Below are 17,219 nucleotides of genomic sequence, written 5' to 3'. Positions count from 1 at the left end.
AAAAGGGGAGGGAAGAGAGAAACATTGACATGAGAATCAGACCCACGGCCCCTTGATTCATAGGCTGGCGCCCTTAATTACTGAGGCACAGGCCGGGGTTTATATATATGTTTCACTAAAAGCCTCCAGAAGTGTAGATTCATTGCTGCTTCATAGATGTGTGCAATAACTTCCCTTAAAGTCACAAGGATATTGGGCCATCACTGAGTCATCTTTAATACAGAAAGCCCGGTAAACTCTGAAAGAAAACCTGAAGCAGCATAGCTTATTAGGAGTGGCCATCATATAGCGCTTCTTGGATGGCTGTGATCCCGAGGTAGCCCGGACTGGGAGGAGAACAGGAAACAAGGCCAGTGCCATGGCATGGCCCAGGAGCTTAGAATGAAGCGAAGACATGAGTGGTCCAAAGCCCTTCACAGGGCTTCCTGAAGCAATAAGGTGAAAGGATATAGGACCAAGGAGGCTGCCCCACCCGGGAACAACAGTTCAGAGATGTCACTGAGTCTAAACAGCACACCGAGTCTCGGGGCACTGTTCCTGGGAGAGTTGTGCTGGGTTGCAGGGGTAACAGTCATGGCAGAGCTGCACTTCTGTGCCCTTGGGCTGATGTCTAGAAAGCGACCTACCAAGTGCCCTCTTGTTCTCTCAGCTTGTTGGCTGTTATAAACAGCAGTGCCTGACTTCAGAGTTCAGACATGTTTGCTGGAGGTTAAAGCAAAGGGAGAGGCAGCGGTTTCCACTAGCTTATCTAATGCTGTGTCTCTCTATTGCTCCCCCCTTCACCCCCAAACAGTATCACTCACCACAGCGCACCTCCATTTGCAATGCCTTTCACTAGGCACATTACACATGGGGAGTCCTGGGGGATGGTGTGGGGAGGTCATCTCAGGATCTAGGGAATCATGTCTTTGAAAACTTTTCCAACAGGTCATTCTGCCATGTTAATTTGACTCTTCCCCACCTCCCGACTTCCTTCCCTGCCCATTCATAACGTCCACAGTCTTTGGTATAATTTTAAAGAGCACCATGGGCCTCGCTCTGCATTGATGTGTGACCACAGTTGCCTGAGTTTTTTCCTGTGGAAAAAAACCCCTGGTGATTGTTGTAAAGATTACATGACATGTTGCATGTAGTTAGCACATATATCGGCACATGTTGAGCCCCAACTGTGTATGGAAGCTGCGTTAGAAAATAATCATCATAATGATATATCCCCGATTTGGCGGAGCCTTGTATGTGGCACCTTGAACTGGTGGCCCTGGCTTTTAATGCCTCTTTTCTACTCCATGCCTTAAGCTCTGCATCTGTTTATTTTTATATTATCCATTTGCATATTTATTTTTTGTCACCTGGAAGTTCCATACCAGTCAGACATTTGCCATGAACTCAGGAATAGTCAGAGGTATTTGTTGCTTATAAGTTTTCAGTATTTTCTGCGAGATTTTGGGGTCACCAAGTTCTTGAAGCCCATGCTTGTTTAGCAGGTGTAAATATGAGCACATATGCGTAATTTAAGAAAGTTTGAAAACAGTGTAGGTGCATCAGAGTGGTGAATGCTTAGATCCAGAGAGAGGCTATACAATCCTCGTAGGTCCAACAGGGGAAGGAGCATCGGTGGTAACACAACTTCGTGTGGGACCCAAGGCATATCACTATGTGAACACAGGCATGAGACGTGGATTAACCAGGCAACTAGCAACAAAAGGAAGAGTGTGATCATCTTTATCTTTACCGTGGCTTTGCTTGTTCATTGGCTGTATTGGTGTTTGTTATGGACACTGAAAGCTAAGGGCTGTACCCAGGAGCTAGCCCTTTGGCCCTCAAACCACGCCAGGTCTTTTTTTTTTTTTTTTTTTTTTTTTTTTTTTTTTTTAGAGAATGAGATCTGGTTTGGGTTCATGACCCCCCAAAATGTTAGTACGTGTAGCTTATTTGTAGATTCCCTTGATGGGGATTTTCTTTCTATTGGCTTAAAAGTAATTCATTAAGAAAAACCTATGGGTTTCTGTTTGGGGGCATTTAAATGTGTTACTCCATTATTTTATTTAAACAGATAGATTTTGGTGAGGAAGGGGCTAAATGAGTAGAATCATGACTTCTACTTATAAAAGCATCTACTTAAAAAACAAATATGTATATATATCTATATCTATATCTCTATATATTATTTATTTATTTATTTATTTATTTATTTATTTATCTAGCCATATAGGTCCATACATTTGTTTTGTATTTCTACATAGATATAAAAAGTTTTACAAAGTCAGGAAATACTGGCCTTTGTAAAATGCTAAGTTGGTCAGGTCCTCCTTGAAAGGCTCTCCCTGTGTAAGTTATAACCTGGCCCTAAGCTACATTCCCAGTATATTCCCTGTGTCTCCCCAGTTATACCCTGCAATCTGGAGACACCAGGCTGGGTGAGCTTCCTAGATCCACCATATTTCACACTTGTTCTCCACCCACTCGTGTGTCTGTGCTGCCTGCTTTGTCTAGATCAGTGGTTGACAAACTTACTAGTCAACATAGCCAAATATTAATATAATAGTATAACATTTGAAATTTCTTTTGAGAGCCAAATTTTTTAAACTTAAACTTCTTCTAATGTCACTTCTTCAAAATAGACTTGTCCAGGCCATGGTATTTTGTGGAAGAGCCACACTCAAGGGGCCAAAGAGCTGCATGTGGCTCTCGAGCTGCAGTTTGCCGACCATGGGTCTAGATGGCCAGCAAGGGGAAATGCTGTTCTGGCTGCTTTTCTCACAGGACTTATTCTGTTGGCCTCCGAGACTCAGCGGCTTCTTATCTGGCTGTCTGAATGCTGTCACAGCTGTGGTCTGTGGGCGATTATCTCCGGTGCTGCGACTGCCTGTGTTCTCCTTGGACCTCTTCTTATCAACAGTGAGCACCCGAAGGATGGAGTGGATTCATCATCAGTTGCCACTCAGCAGCAACTCCACCACTCTGCCAGATTATTCCCCCAGAGATTGCTTGATTATTTGCTGTTTTCTTTAGAAAATAGAACCAGACTCCAAATGTAGAGTGGAGATGAATTATTTGTCCACAACTCTCCAACCGTAGCCTGTCTTAGTGTTTATTTTTGCCTTCTCAGTATTTTTCCTCTGCATTTTGCTTAGTAATAAGCATAGTATGTATCTTTGCTGCCACCTGATCTTCAAAGTCCTCATCTTTAATGATTGCTTAACAGTTCACCTAGTGGATATAGTATAATGTACTTTCCCTTTGAATATGTAGGTTCCTGTCTTTAAGTTTTAATATGTGTGACGATCATAATGATAGAATGGATATATTTATAAGCCAAGAATGCCAGAATCAAAATATCACACGAGCAGGGCACTCAGTGAGCAGGGTGCACAGACATGTCCTGTAGTCAGGCTCACAGTCCGATCCCGGACAGGGTGCAGAGCCTGTGGCCACAGACAGGAGCGCTGGCTGTGTCTACACATGTTCTTTTTCCCCCCCAAGTTTTGACCCATCATGCCTGAGGAGAGAAGAGGGGTGGGCAGAGGAAGGATCTGAGCATTGGGATTCTGAGAGCCTTGTTACCAGCTGAACTCTGTGTCCTCTGGGCAACATTGGGCCTCAACTGCTCTGAACACTTCATCTGTACAGAGGATGTCTGTGGCATGTGATTCTTATAAGAATCAAAAGAAACCCAACAAGGGGGGAAATAGATTTGTGGGGTTTTTACTGTGGGATTGGCACTGAAATCTTGTGCTGTATCATCAAATCCTATAAGAGGTACTGGAAGAGATTAACTTGCTCCAAGTCACACTGCTAAGTGCTGAGATCCAAATCCAGTTTGGAGTTCTGTCCTCCCAGGTCATTTGTCCTGAGGCTTCCTAGGGAGACATCTTCCCACCAGATACCTCTGTGCTCTGAAGTAACACACAAGGGCCAATCCCAGCGTCTCTGTACCGAGGCAAGTTCTGGGGGAAAAAAGCACTTAGAAAAAGATGAACATATTGAGATATTTAGACTATTTTTTTTATTATTGACCAAACTCATTAAACCTCTGATAAAGAAATAGTGAATATAGTTGTTAAAACCTGACTTCAAGATTTGATCTTGGCATGAGACAGGCCATAATAGGTGATTCCATAAATGGAGAGTTGACTAAGACCCTATGAGAGGATGCACAGATGGGGTGGATATCACTAAAAGTAGACTTTGTAAGGAATCGGGTGTGATTATATCCCAGGGCTGTGGCATTCCCAATGAGATGTGAATGTTATGGAGCTGGAAGGGAAGAGAAAGAGGCCAGTGGTTCTTCTTACAACATGAGGATGAGGGGTAACCCAGGGTTGAGGGTGTGCTGGGCAATGTTTGCAGCCTTTTAGACAAATAGGAAAGGGAGCTATCTTATTACAGATGCAGAATTAACCAGGTTTATTTATTTATTTATTGGCATTCTCTTTCTAAAACACATATCAGAATGAGTGAGTATTGTGTAGGGTTAGGGGCCTTTGTGTCGGAATTGGTCTTTCTGGGTTTGAAGCCCTAGCCCATGTGACCTCAGATAAAGTTACTTAAGTTACCTAAGCTTCATTTTTATTTATTTATAAAATGGGGAGAATGATGGTAGCACTCATAGCATTAATACAATAAAAGGCAAATATGCAAATTGTCCCCTTGGGAGTTCCACCGACTCGGAGTGCAACTGCTCGCTGTGACATGCGCTGACCACCAGGGGGCGGCATAGAACTAAGGAAGGTCCTGATGGCCGGCCAGGCCTACGGACCTTGCCCGTGCACGAATTTCATGCACCAGGCTTCTAGTAAATGAAATAATACTCACAAACAGAGTAAGTATTAGATCTTCCACTACCTACTGGGTAATGGCCCAGACTCTTGTAGTCCTCTATGATCTGATCCAATCCACTCCATATGCCAGAGGTCCAAATGTCTTCCAGAGCCTGGTAGGCAAAATACAAGCTAGGTGAGGCTATGGCACACTGGGGGCCGTGAGCTCCATCTAAGGAGCACCTGCGCCTCACTCTGGTAGCCATTAGCTTTGTGGGAGAGGGAGCCCAGTGTGATGCCCTTTGAAGGGATCCTGGAACCTGGAATTTACCTGAAACCTCCCGGTTATTACATGTGGACAATTACATCAGAATCCTTAACACTGTAAAACCGAGCAGCGCCCGCTTGCAGGCTGATCTGGTTGTCAGCTTGCACTCCCTGCTTCAGGCTCTTCCCCAGCCTTGCTGTCTGCTTACTTGTCCTTGGACAGACTTGACTCCCTTGTGCCATAATGCTTTCAGATGTGCCAGCCACTCTGCCTGGATCGGCCTTGGTACTTTCTCTTTTGAACTGGTTCATTCTTTCAGACTTGGCTCAGCCTAACTATTTTCTCTGAACTCACCATTCCCTCCTTTGTGATGCTGTAGCTCTTACAGATCACTCTGTTCTAGTACTTACATCTGTATGCAATGTCTATTCATCCGCTTGTTTATTTAGAAAAAAAAATTATTAAGCACCAAAATGTGTCCCAGCTACAGCTGTAAACTAGAAACCTGCTTCCCTGGTGCTTGTTTCTGGAGTGATGGTCAGGTGTCCGTCCTCCCACAAGAGGGTGAGTGAGTTCCTTGAGGGCAGGGACCCTGTGGTGGTTGTGTGGTGTCCTTAGCAATTAGCCCAGTGCATCTAATACCCAGTGTATTAGTGTCTTCCTGCTACTGCAACAAATTTTCACAAACCTAGCATCTTATAGAGATACAAACACATTATCTTCCAGGTTTGGAAGTTTGGAGCCTGAAATGGTCTCACTGGACTAAGATCACGGGGCCGGCAGGGCTGCATTCCTCTGGAGGCTCTAGGGGAGAAAGAACATGTTCCTTTGCCTTTCCCCGATCCCAGTGGCCGCCTGCATTTCTTGGATGTGGCCGCATCCTCCTCCATCTTCAAAGCAAGAAGTGTAGCACCTTCAAATCTGTCTTCATTATTATTATTTTTTTGTCTTCCTCTTCTTGTAATTTCTTGGGCCCACCTGGATATTCCAGGATACTCTCCCAATCTCAAGGTCATCTGATTAGCAACTGTAATTCTATCTGTAACATTCATCCTCCCTTGCCATGTCACGTAACATATTCAAAGTTATGGGGATTAGAACGTGGGCATTTTGGGGGAGACTATTCTGCCTACCACAGCTGGGAAGATGAATGAATGAATGAAGGATGAATGAATGAAACTCTCATGGGTGGGAACGAGTGTTATGCTAGCCACAGGAAGGCAGAAAGAGTAGTAAAAGACTCAGACTTGAAGGAGTTGGTGATCAACGGAATTGCGACGTGTGGTGCCGGCTGTGATTGGGAGTTTTCCAAACCTCCCTTCTCAGATAAACTGAGATTTATAAGCTGACTCTTATAAGCTTTCTCTGACATCCGGGAGTAATCAGACTCCTTGTTTTTTTTGCTCTTAAGATACCCTTCCTCCAAATACTTTATACTTGTGATGCTAGTTCAGTCAATGCCTTTCACTGGATTTCACATGTAACGAGCGAGGTAAGACACATCTGTCTTCTTTCTCAGTGGAGATAGCATTGAACAGAGTGCCTGGCATATGGTCGGTGTTGGAAAGTTTCTGGAGAGGATAAATGAATGAGTAAATGAAGAAGTGGAGGAAAATGAAGTGTTTAAACCACCTGCTTCTTGCTCTGCATGAGAGCTTTGTTATCTGGGACCGTAAACTTCCTGTCGTGGCACACAAAGTCGGGAGGGAAAGCATAGGTACTTTTTCCCCAGAGCGGGGCAAAGACACAGATTCTCAACAGAGTCCGGGACCAAACCTGGGAAAGAAGCCCTGCTCTAAGCGTGCGGCGCTCAGAGACGAGGGAACCAGGCCACGTACAGACAGGGAGGACACTGACTGGGCAAGACACAGGCTTCTCCACTAGCTAACTGGGCTTTGCATCTTTTTCCATCTCTAGATGAGGAAAGCGTGCTGCCTCTCCTGGCACAGGACTGTAACTCCAAGGCTCGGAGGGGCATTTTAAGAAGAGCCGTCTTTTCTGAGGACCAGAGAAAGGCTCTGGAGAAAATGTTTCAGAAGCAGAAATATATCAGCAAAATAGACCGGAAGAAACTCGCCATCAACCTGGGACTGAAGGAATCACAGGTACTGAGGAGCAGGAAGATGGCCTCTGCTCCTGATTTCTGAATGAATACGATGGGAGCCATCCGTTTGGCAAATACTTGTTGTACCAGGCAGGACCCTGAGTATTACTGAAATGACTTTAAGTTTTTCAGTGGGTGGAAATGTAGGTCACAGTTCCTATTTGGAAATGGGTTCATTTGTTGAGAGTTCTAGGTTATTGCCTCATTAATTCTTCCCAAATAAGTGTAAATGCTATGGATTTACATCATTAAATCATTTGCTCTGCTTTTAGAAAAGTAGACTGCTTAATTCCCTACAAGAACAGGAACCAAGTTTCCTGTCTTTTTCTTAATTTTTAACCTAAAACCAAGGTATGAATGAGTGACTCATAAATCACTCAATAGATTTCATTATTTTGTACTTTGGGTTTATGTCAAGTATAGTTAAGCAATTTCAAATTCGCAACACTTGCAAATGGTTCTTGTACATCAATGTTTCGTATAATTTTGGATGAGACTTGGTGGCCTTTTGGGAGACACAGAAGACTCCATTTAAAGATTGGCCTGCTAATTATAAATACAACACTAACATTTACCATTTTGTCCTTATCTCCATATGAAATTAAGCACTATAATCATCCACATTTGATAGGTGAGGAAATGTGGAGAAGTAAACAAAGCCAATGCCCCGCCACAGGCCACCAGACTCTGGAGTTTGCATTTTCCTTAACCTAGAGCCACTGCATGCAGCTGTGAAGGATATTCACTGCACAGGGCACTTGGCTAAGGGGGATGGCAGCGACTGGTACTCTGCTGGCTTTGCTGATGCAGGGCCACATCCACCTGAATTTTTTAAACCAGCTTAAAGGCATTGAAGAGCTAGCAGAGGTTCTACCCCGTTCTCCCTCTGATACAAATGACCTGGTTGCTAACTTTGGCTTTTAGTTCAGCCAGTTATCTTTGGATGAAACTCCCCACAGCTCTGCTTGCTTTCCTTAGGGAAGCGATCTGTTTGTTTCCCCCTCCCCACCCCAATTCCTTCTAGTCCTAGGAAGCAGTATGTGGTGTGGGAGAGGGTCATTGGCTTACAGCAGCCAGTCTGTGTTTGCTCATTGTGTGGGACTGATGAGTTCATTAACCTTAACTAACTGCTCTGTACCTCAGGCTCTAACTTAAAAAACAGGGGGCAATGCAGAAATTCTATGTCACAGGAATTTTGGGTACATGACAGATAAATCAGTAGCTATGTCTTGATGGTCTACTGTGTGCAGGACATTGTGCTAGGTAAGCAGTAAGAGGGAATATCCATAAGTACTGAGTTAGATACACCACTCCCACCCTCCCCGCCCCCAAACAGGATTTCATACAACCAACTGGGGAAACAAAGCAGAAGCTCATTAACAGTGTAAGATGATAGGGTGGGAGACATCATCTGGTAGGTTAGATATACCGCCAAATAAAGGAGCGCAATCAGTGGTCCTCCGATCAGTGGTCCTCTGGGTTGTAAATCTAGAGCCTCAGGGTAATTCCCATCTTTGGAAAGGACAACTGGTCTGCATCCATGTGGGGAGTTAGTGATGGAACTGTCTGATCCTCAGAGGAATTGTGGGGTCTGAGTGAGGAACACAGAGGGCTGAGTAGGCTGGCCTGCATCCCATTAATATAGATAAGAAGCTCCAGAATCAGAGGAGAGAAAATGTGCAGGTTTTAGAGTTCAGGGACGTCTGGTTAAATTGGAACTTGAAGTAGTATTAAAAGTAGCTAGGTTTGCCCTAGCTGGTTTGGCTCAGTGGATAGAGCGTCAGCCTGCAGACTGAAGGGTCCCAGGTTGGATTCCAGTCAAGGGCACATGCCAGGGATGTGGGCTCAATCCCCAGTAGAGGGCATGCAGGAGGCAGTCAGTCAATGATTCTCTCTCATCATTGATGTTTCTATGTATCTCTCCCTTCCTCTTGGAAATTAATAATGATATATTTTTTTAAAGTGCTAGGTTTTATCTGATGGTGCTCTGAGAAGGGGAGAAAATCTCTGACAATACATATGGTCTTTTAAAAAATTGACTTGGAAAAAAGAATGCAGAAGCATAGCAAAGAATATTTATGAGGGATGAGCATGGTGTCTCCAAGAAAACAAACTGTTATCTTCCAGTTCCCATCCATAAGCACAGAGTTTTACACAATTGATTACATTGTTTTTAAAATTCAAGTGCCTCAGGGATGAATGCTTTTTATTTTACTGAATTTGGTGAACATCTCAGAAGTAATTTAACATTTTGTTATTTGCATATACATCTAATTACACATTTAATACATGGCATTTCTTATGGTAAATTCAAACAAAAGAGAAATTGGAAAAGTTAGAATGAAAACTCATCTACTCCCCTAACAATCCAACTCCTTGGTTACTACTGTCATTTCTAAATGGCTCTTGTTTGAGTTTATTGACATGTCATATATATATATACATATTTCAGAAAGGAAGGAAGAATGAGAGAGAGAGAAACATCAATGATGAGAGAGAATCATTGATCGGCTGCCACTTCCATGCCACCCACTGAGGGTTGAGCCCACAACCCAGGTATGTGGCCTTGACCAGAATCAAACCTGAGACCCTTCTGTCTGCAGGCTGATGCTCTATCCACTGAGCCAAACCAGCTAGGGTGTGACATGTCATGTGTTTTTTTAAAAAGAAATTTGTATGTGTGTTGTGTATGCACTAACATTGCGTAATGACTACCATGTGCTCTTACATTTGATGTTGTTATCCTGCCAATGACTTTTATTATTGCTATTTTACAAAGTAATGAGCTGACACCTAGAATGGTGTATCTATATTTTCAAATAAAAATGGGATGATACTATGCATATAATTTGACTTTTTCTGAAGGACAGTACAAACCACCTACTATATAACCAGCACACACATCTCACAGTAGAACATTACCGGGGCCACTAGCCTCTGGCCTATCCCCTCCCAGTCACTACCAGTTCCTCCCACCAGCCTAACATCTAACTGCACAGATCAAATTTGTCTGTAAATAGAATCATTCAGCACATAGACTTTGGTACACGGCTGCTTTCGTGTAACATGTTTGTGAGACCCATTCATGTTGTGGCATGTAGCAGTAGCTCATTAGTTTTCATTGCTGTGCATCCTCACATGACATACCAGTTCATTCATTCTAATGGTGGGCACTTGGATAGCTTGAAATTTCTGGCTATTGTAAAAGTGCTGCTGACAATGCCTGTAGTTTTGCACTTTGCTTTTTCTTCCCATTCAATGTCATGGATGCATCCTTCCAATGTCATACGTACAGATTTACTTCATTATTTTTTAGTATCTCATATTAACATTTGCATAGATATGCCATAATTCAGTTAGTCATTCTCAACTTTTGTTTTATTTTATTTATCTTTATTGTTGAAAGTACTACAGACATCTCCTCTCCCCCACCTCCATTAGCCATTCTCAACTTTAAGTTGCTTCCAAGTTTCACTATTGCATATCTTCATGGGCTTTTAAAATATTTTTGTAAGATAGGGAACTAAGATTGGAATTTATATGTTAAAGTGTATGTACATTTTAAATTGTGATAGATTAAAAAAATCCTTTCCAAATATATTATTGTATCAAAATACTGAATTTTATCATATTTGCACTCTTGATAACAGTTTCTTTTTGCAAACCTTCCGCTATTTATAATTTTTAAAACATTGCAAACTTCATTGGGAATGACTTTTTAAAAATTTTCCTAATTATCTGAACTTGAGGGTCTTTTAATCATTTTATTGGCTATTTTAAATCTTTGAATTGGCCTATTCATGGCCAAAACATTTTTTTCTATCATATTTACTTTTAATTGATATGCAGCAATTATTCTGGCTGTTAATTAAAATTTTGGAATATTATGGTTAGTAACATTTTTCTGTTATAGCTGTTGCAAAAATCCCTCCAACTTTGTATTGTTGTTTTTTGTGATTAAAATATACATAACATAAAGTTTACCACTTAAACTTTTTTAAATGTACAATTCAGTGGCATTAAGAACATTCACACTGTTGTGCAACCATCACTTACATTCACCTCTAGAACTTTTTTCATCTTGCAAAACTGAAACTCTGTACCCATTAAACAATGCTTCCCCATTCCTCCCTCCCCCACATCTCTGACAACCACCATTTTACTTGCTGTCTCTATGAATTTGATTACGCTAGGTAAGTTGTATGAGTGGTATCATACTATATTTGTCCTTTTGTGACTGGCTTATTTCATGTAGCATAATGTCTTCAAGGTCCATTCATATTGTAATATATTTCAGAATTTTCTTATTTTTTGTACATACAGTAATATTTTATTGTATGTATATATTACATTTTATTAATCCATTCATCAATGGATACCTGGATTTCTTCCATATATATATTTTTTTGCTTTTGCGAATAATGCTGCTAAGAATGTAAGTATATAAATATCTCTTTGAGTCCATGTTTGTTTGTTTTTAATTATAGGTGGCATATAATTTAGTTTCAGGTGTATAACATAGTGATTTGACACATATATTTTACTATGTGTTCACCGCAATAAGTCTAGTAACCATTTGCTACCTTGCAAAGTTAATATAATATTATTGATTATATTCCCTGTGCTGTACACTCAAATGGCTTATTTACTTTATACTTAGAAGTTTATACCTCTTATTCCCCTTCACCATAATCTGCAGTTGTGATTTTTTCCCCTCAGGCACAATTGACTACCCTAAAAGTAAAGAGGGAGGTTAATAGAAAAAGGAGTCTCCCATAGGGTGGTGGGAAGGTATGGCTCAAATTAGAAACCACAATCATAAGTACTTTTGAGTTAATTACAATCAATTGTTATCTATGGAGCCTAATTATTCCAGTTTGATAAATTCTGGGAGTAATCAAACTTAGAAACTGTATAAAGCCTGAAATTAATCAATATATTGTAAAATGTATTCTTAATTTAGTCTACAAAAGTTCCTGATAAGATCTAAATGCTTATGAATCTGGGCATTAGAACAGGACAGTCTTGTATTCTAGTCAAAGCACCATGTGACCTGGAACCATTTCTCGCTCCGAGCCTCAGTGTTCTTGCATGCTAATGAGGACTTGAGACATTCTGAGGATCAAATTCTGTAACCCAGGTAGAGTGCATAGACTGACCCCAGTACAAAACAAACACTCAGATGCTATTACCAATAGATAACATTTCCTTTGAATAAATAATTTAGCACAGACTAAATGATTTAAAATATTGAAGAGAGTTAAATCAGTCTTGAAAGATGTGAGACTCATAGGATGTAACCGATTTACCACAGTTGTCTTGCTTCTTAAATATATGTGGGGATATTGTATTAAAGTACTTTCTCAGTTATTTTTAAAAAATATATTTTATTGATTTTTACAGAGAGAAAGGGAGAGAGGGAATGAGAGAGAAACATCGACCAGCTGCCTCCTGCACACCCCCCACTAGGGATGTGCCCACAACCAATGTACATGCCCTTGACCAGAATCAAACCTGGGACCCTCTGGTCCGCAGACCGACGCTCTATCCACTGAGCCAAACTGGCTTCGGCTTCTCAGTTATTTTTGAAGGAGCCCAAGTGAAAAGCCACAAGGTCTTTGCTAGACTGGCTGTCATGATAAGGTAGTCTGTAGAAGGCCCAAAAGGAGAAACGAACAGTGTCAAATGCTGAAGTGAATGAATGTCGAATAAGTGAACATTTTATCCAATTGTCTTATCAACAGGTGAAAATCTGGTTTCAGAACAGAAGGATGAAGTGGCGGAATTCCAAAGAAAAGGAAGTGCTTTCCAACAGGTGTGTCCAGGAAGCAGGCCTTCCGGAGGACCCCCTCTCGCGCTCCGCTCTGGGCTTCCCTTCACCGTGTCCTTCCCTCTGGGACCCCTCCCAACAGCACTCGAGTCCTAGGTGGAGGGAGAATCTGCCAGAACCTCCAGAAAGACTAACTCAGGAGAGTTCGGGGCCACAGCCCCCAGAAGCCAATTCACTGCGAGGTGCCTTATATTTGTGTTCTGAGGAAGAAGCTGGAGACAAGGGTGTACTTGTCTGAATGGAAGTGTTCCTCCACGTTAACTTAAAAGAACACTTAACTCATAATGTTTGGACCCTAAAGCCAACTAGCTTGTGCCTCATCAGTGCCTAAAACCTAACAGCGTCGGAGTGATGCAGGAACTAATGCTTTAGGAAACTTTTCCCCAGTGTTCTGTTATTTGGGTCTTAGACTCAGACTTAATGTGTAAGTGGAATAGAATCTCCCAGAAAGTGTGATGGAAGTGAAAAAAAATGAGAGTGGTAGTTGGCTCAGTCTAAATATGTGTGTGTGTATATATATATATGATGTGTCTCTATGTGTATATGTATATAAATATTCATTAAAATACATTAGTAGAAACACCAGCTTCTCTTTAAATACTGCATTGAGCAAATTCATCTCCTTTTACATGAAGAACAACCAACCATTGGCCAAATGTTATTGATTTTTAAAAAATATTATAAAAGTTGGATTTTAGTCCAAATTTGTATTTCATCAGAACATGTTTTTAAAAATTTTCTATTTTCTGGTTTCATTCAGGAACCAGCTGTAAATGAGTTTTAACAACTCAGCAATCCCAATTAAATGAGCCAGTGTTAGATACATACATTGAAAGTATATGCTTAAAGTTAATCCAACAAGCAAACTAGAAGAATTTCTGGATGTAACTATTAGTATTCTTAATTTCCAAGTCTCTAGATTTTATCAGGCCATCGGTGAGGGAGGTACCCATTTAACCAACGATTATCTTTTGAGCTCTTTTCTGTAAGGATGGGCCTTAATCAGGGTTTGCAAAGTAAAAATGCCTGTAAGGGCCTGTCAGATAAAAAAAAGGGGGCGAAGGGAAGGTGGTGGGCGTGACCCACCTAACGATATTTTTAAAATAGTGTGTTGGCCAAACAAAATATCTGTGCCAAGCTATTTGTGATCTCCAGCTAAGACTTCAAGAAGTGTCACAGTTTTTTAAATGTTCCCATTGGACCTCAGAACACAATACTGAAGGAATCTATAGTGATTTCTCTTTGCACATCTAGGTAGAGACTTGATTTTCCACTTAGGTGGTATACGCTATGTATGTTAGGTTATTTTATGTATTAACAAACACCATACAGATGTTTTATGTTTTGAATACCCTGAAATAGTATTATTATAAAATTGCCTTTCTGGTAATGATTTGCTTAGTTAATCTAGAATTTTTATTCCAGGTCCAAGAAAAAATTATGTTTTCCTTTGAAGGAAATGAGGCAGAGAAAAGGAAATGATATGGCTTGAACTAGGTTATTATTAATCTGCAGACAAGAAATGGTATTAGAAGTTCGTGATGTGGCATCTTGTTAGCGGGAAAGCTACATAAAGAGAGTGGCTTCCAATGTGCTTATGTTCTTAACTGTAGGCTTGGAAGGTTTAGAAAAAGAGCATTTCACCTCTATGCTGAACACCTGAAACTAATATAATGTTGAATGCGGCTGTAATTGAAAAAATAAAACATTATAAGAAAAGAAAAGGTAATATTTCAGAAGATAATAGTTTTAGTCAGCACCAGGAAATTATTTTCTATGAATGGCATTTGAATTGTGTCTTTATCACAAGATCTTTTATTGAAAAGACATCTCAGCAGAAGCTTCTCAGTGCCTCCTTGTAAGAAATAGAGGCAGAAATCTTCTGACAATAAAGCGAAATTTTAAATTAAAATATTCCTTATTTTTAAGTTATTAGTTTCAGGTGTACAACATAGTGATCAGACAGTTATATAACTTATGAAGCAATCACCCTGAAAAATGATTTATAGTGGGGTTTCTTTGCTTTATATGATGTTAACCTCATTTACAGTTAATGGGTCCATTCTATGTGCTATGCCTTTAGGGTGGGTTAACTTATGACAATAACCTTCTGAGTAGGCACTATTGCTATCAGGATTCCTGTTACCCAGACAGGGAGCCTGAGGCAATGTGGTTAGGGTGATTGGCCCATGAATAAGTGAAATTTGGACCCTGGCAGTCAAGTTTCAAATCTTGAAATCTTACCAGCTATGTGGGGGTGCATATGGGATGTATTGTAAGATGTTGTTACACTTTGAGAACTGCAGTGAAATTTATCTGAAAAGTTCAGGACCATATTATATTTTACAATTTCTTATTTGGGGAATGGTTTTCCTTCAGTATTCTCTTCTCTGTTCACTTTAAAGATTAAGGAAAATAAAGAATTGCAAAAGCCTTAGTCATTTTTGCTCAGTGGAGAGAGCATCGGCCCGAGAACTGAAGGGTCCCGGGTTTGATTCAGATCTAGTGTACATATCTTGATTGCAGGTTCCCTGGCCCTTGTCGGGGTGCATGCACAGAAGTCACCCAATCAATGTGCCTCTCTCACACAGATGTTTCTCTCTGCCTCTCCCTCTCCCTTCCACTCTCTCTAAAAATCAATGGGAAAATATCCTTGGGTGAGGATTAACAAAACAAAATAAAAAAAGAATTGCAAAAGCCTTTCACTATGAAGCCTCTAGAGATTAACTCCACAGGAGTGTAAAATTGAATTTTTTTAATCACTCATTGCTAATAAGTAATTACCTACAGTCCATTTCTATTGAGAATACCTGGAAAATCAAGAGAGAAACTGTCATGGCCATTGATTACCCAGATATATAGAAGCGGGCTAATGGTACTTAAGTGATCTTCCCCCAGGGTTTTACCCCATGCTTAGACTCAGCAGAGGATTCTCTTTGTAGGATTGGCTTGATATTTGAATATACAAATAAATATTCTAATTGGTTTCCACTTTGGAATGTGGTAGGCTTAGAAAAAGCACTCTTTGGATGAATATATCAGGAGTATCTAGGAAACACAAGCACATACACATAGTACACATATATATGCCTGCTACACTCTTAACTTGGCCTTCACATACCTGAGGTGTGGGTAAGAGCTGGAGAGCTTGATATTCAAATTGACAAGGGTCTCCCTTCTCTCTTACCTTGTGCTCTGCTAGACCTCCATTCACCTACTGTGTATTACAGGTGTATTTTCCTCTGTTATCTACATGCTCTCTCCTTTTCTCCATGTGATTACACATTAGTGTATTTGTTGTTTCCCAGACAAATACTGCTCTAGTGAGCACCAGGACCATAGAATTCTGGAGTCAAAAGTACTTAAAAAAACTTTTTTTTTAAAGGAAATTGTCAAATGGATCTTAAGCAGATGAGGACAAAATGGTGAGCACCATCCTCTAGCATCCATCAAGATGACTACTTTATAAAGCTAAATAGAAAGGGCTGGAAGTCTGTAATCAGGTAAGAAAAAAGTCACTGGATGTGAAGACAGAGAACACCACAATTACTGATGTTTAAAGGGCAACTCTTTTCTCAGAAATGAGGTGGTTTGAGTGGGGAACCTAGTTATTTAGGCCAATGACTCTTAAGCTTTAAAAATCCACATACATGAACAGGCCATACCTTCCAATCAATTTTGAGTACATGCTCAGATTTGAACATATATTTCATACGTACTCTTCAACATCCACACCTTCTTCTCCACCCCTGAGGATCATGATACATATATATGTTTTTTCACTTTTAAAGTATAAAATCACAGTGAAATATGCTTATCCAAACCCTACATATTCCTTCTGGCTCCCTTCATTCCCTATTCTGATGCATCCTTTTATTTTATTTTTTTAAGTTGCATTTATTGGGGATAACATTGGTTAATAACACTATATAAGTTTTAGGTATACAATTCTGTATTACATCATCTGTATGTTGATGCATCCTTTAAAAATGTACATACTTCCCAAAGTGCTCCACCACTCTTCCCTTGATGAAATCATTATTTCATCAAGTTCTGCTAGCCTTTTTTTAAAATGGAATTTATTGGAGTGACATTGGTTAATAACATATAGGTTTCGGGTACACAATTCTACAATATGTCATCTGGGTCCACTGGCCTTTTAATGCAACAAAGCTCATTACAGTTTGTTCATAAGTCTTGTGTTAGATATTGCCTCAATAGTCATCTGAAATCAACAAATACATTTTTTCTTTCTGG

General features: G+C 40.5%; 1 protein-coding gene across 1 annotated transcript in view; it reads left to right on the top strand.

Annotated features, from left to right (window-relative positions):
• DBX2 (developing brain homeobox 2) overlaps positions 1-16,378 on the top strand; it is a 38,514-nt gene extending 22,136 nt beyond the window's left edge. The window contains exons 3-4 of the mRNA XM_036458179.2: positions 6,946-7,133; positions 12,877-16,378. Coding sequence (XP_036314072.1) covers positions 6,946-7,133; positions 12,877-13,200 — 512 coding nt within the window. The 3' untranslated portion in view covers positions 13,201-16,378. The remainder of the gene's footprint in view (positions 1-6,945; positions 7,134-12,876) is intronic.
• The last annotated feature ends 841 nt before the right edge of the window (positions 16,379-17,219 follow it).

Source organism: Pipistrellus kuhlii, unplaced genomic scaffold, assembly GCF_014108245.1.
Source record: "Pipistrellus kuhlii isolate mPipKuh1 unplaced genomic scaffold, mPipKuh1.p scaffold_m20_p_3, whole genome shotgun sequence".
Classification (NCBI taxonomy): domain Eukaryota; kingdom Metazoa; phylum Chordata; class Mammalia; order Chiroptera; family Vespertilionidae; genus Pipistrellus; species Pipistrellus kuhlii.
The sequence above is the reverse complement of the archived record's forward strand: the minus strand, read 5'-3'. Positions and strand labels throughout refer to the sequence as shown.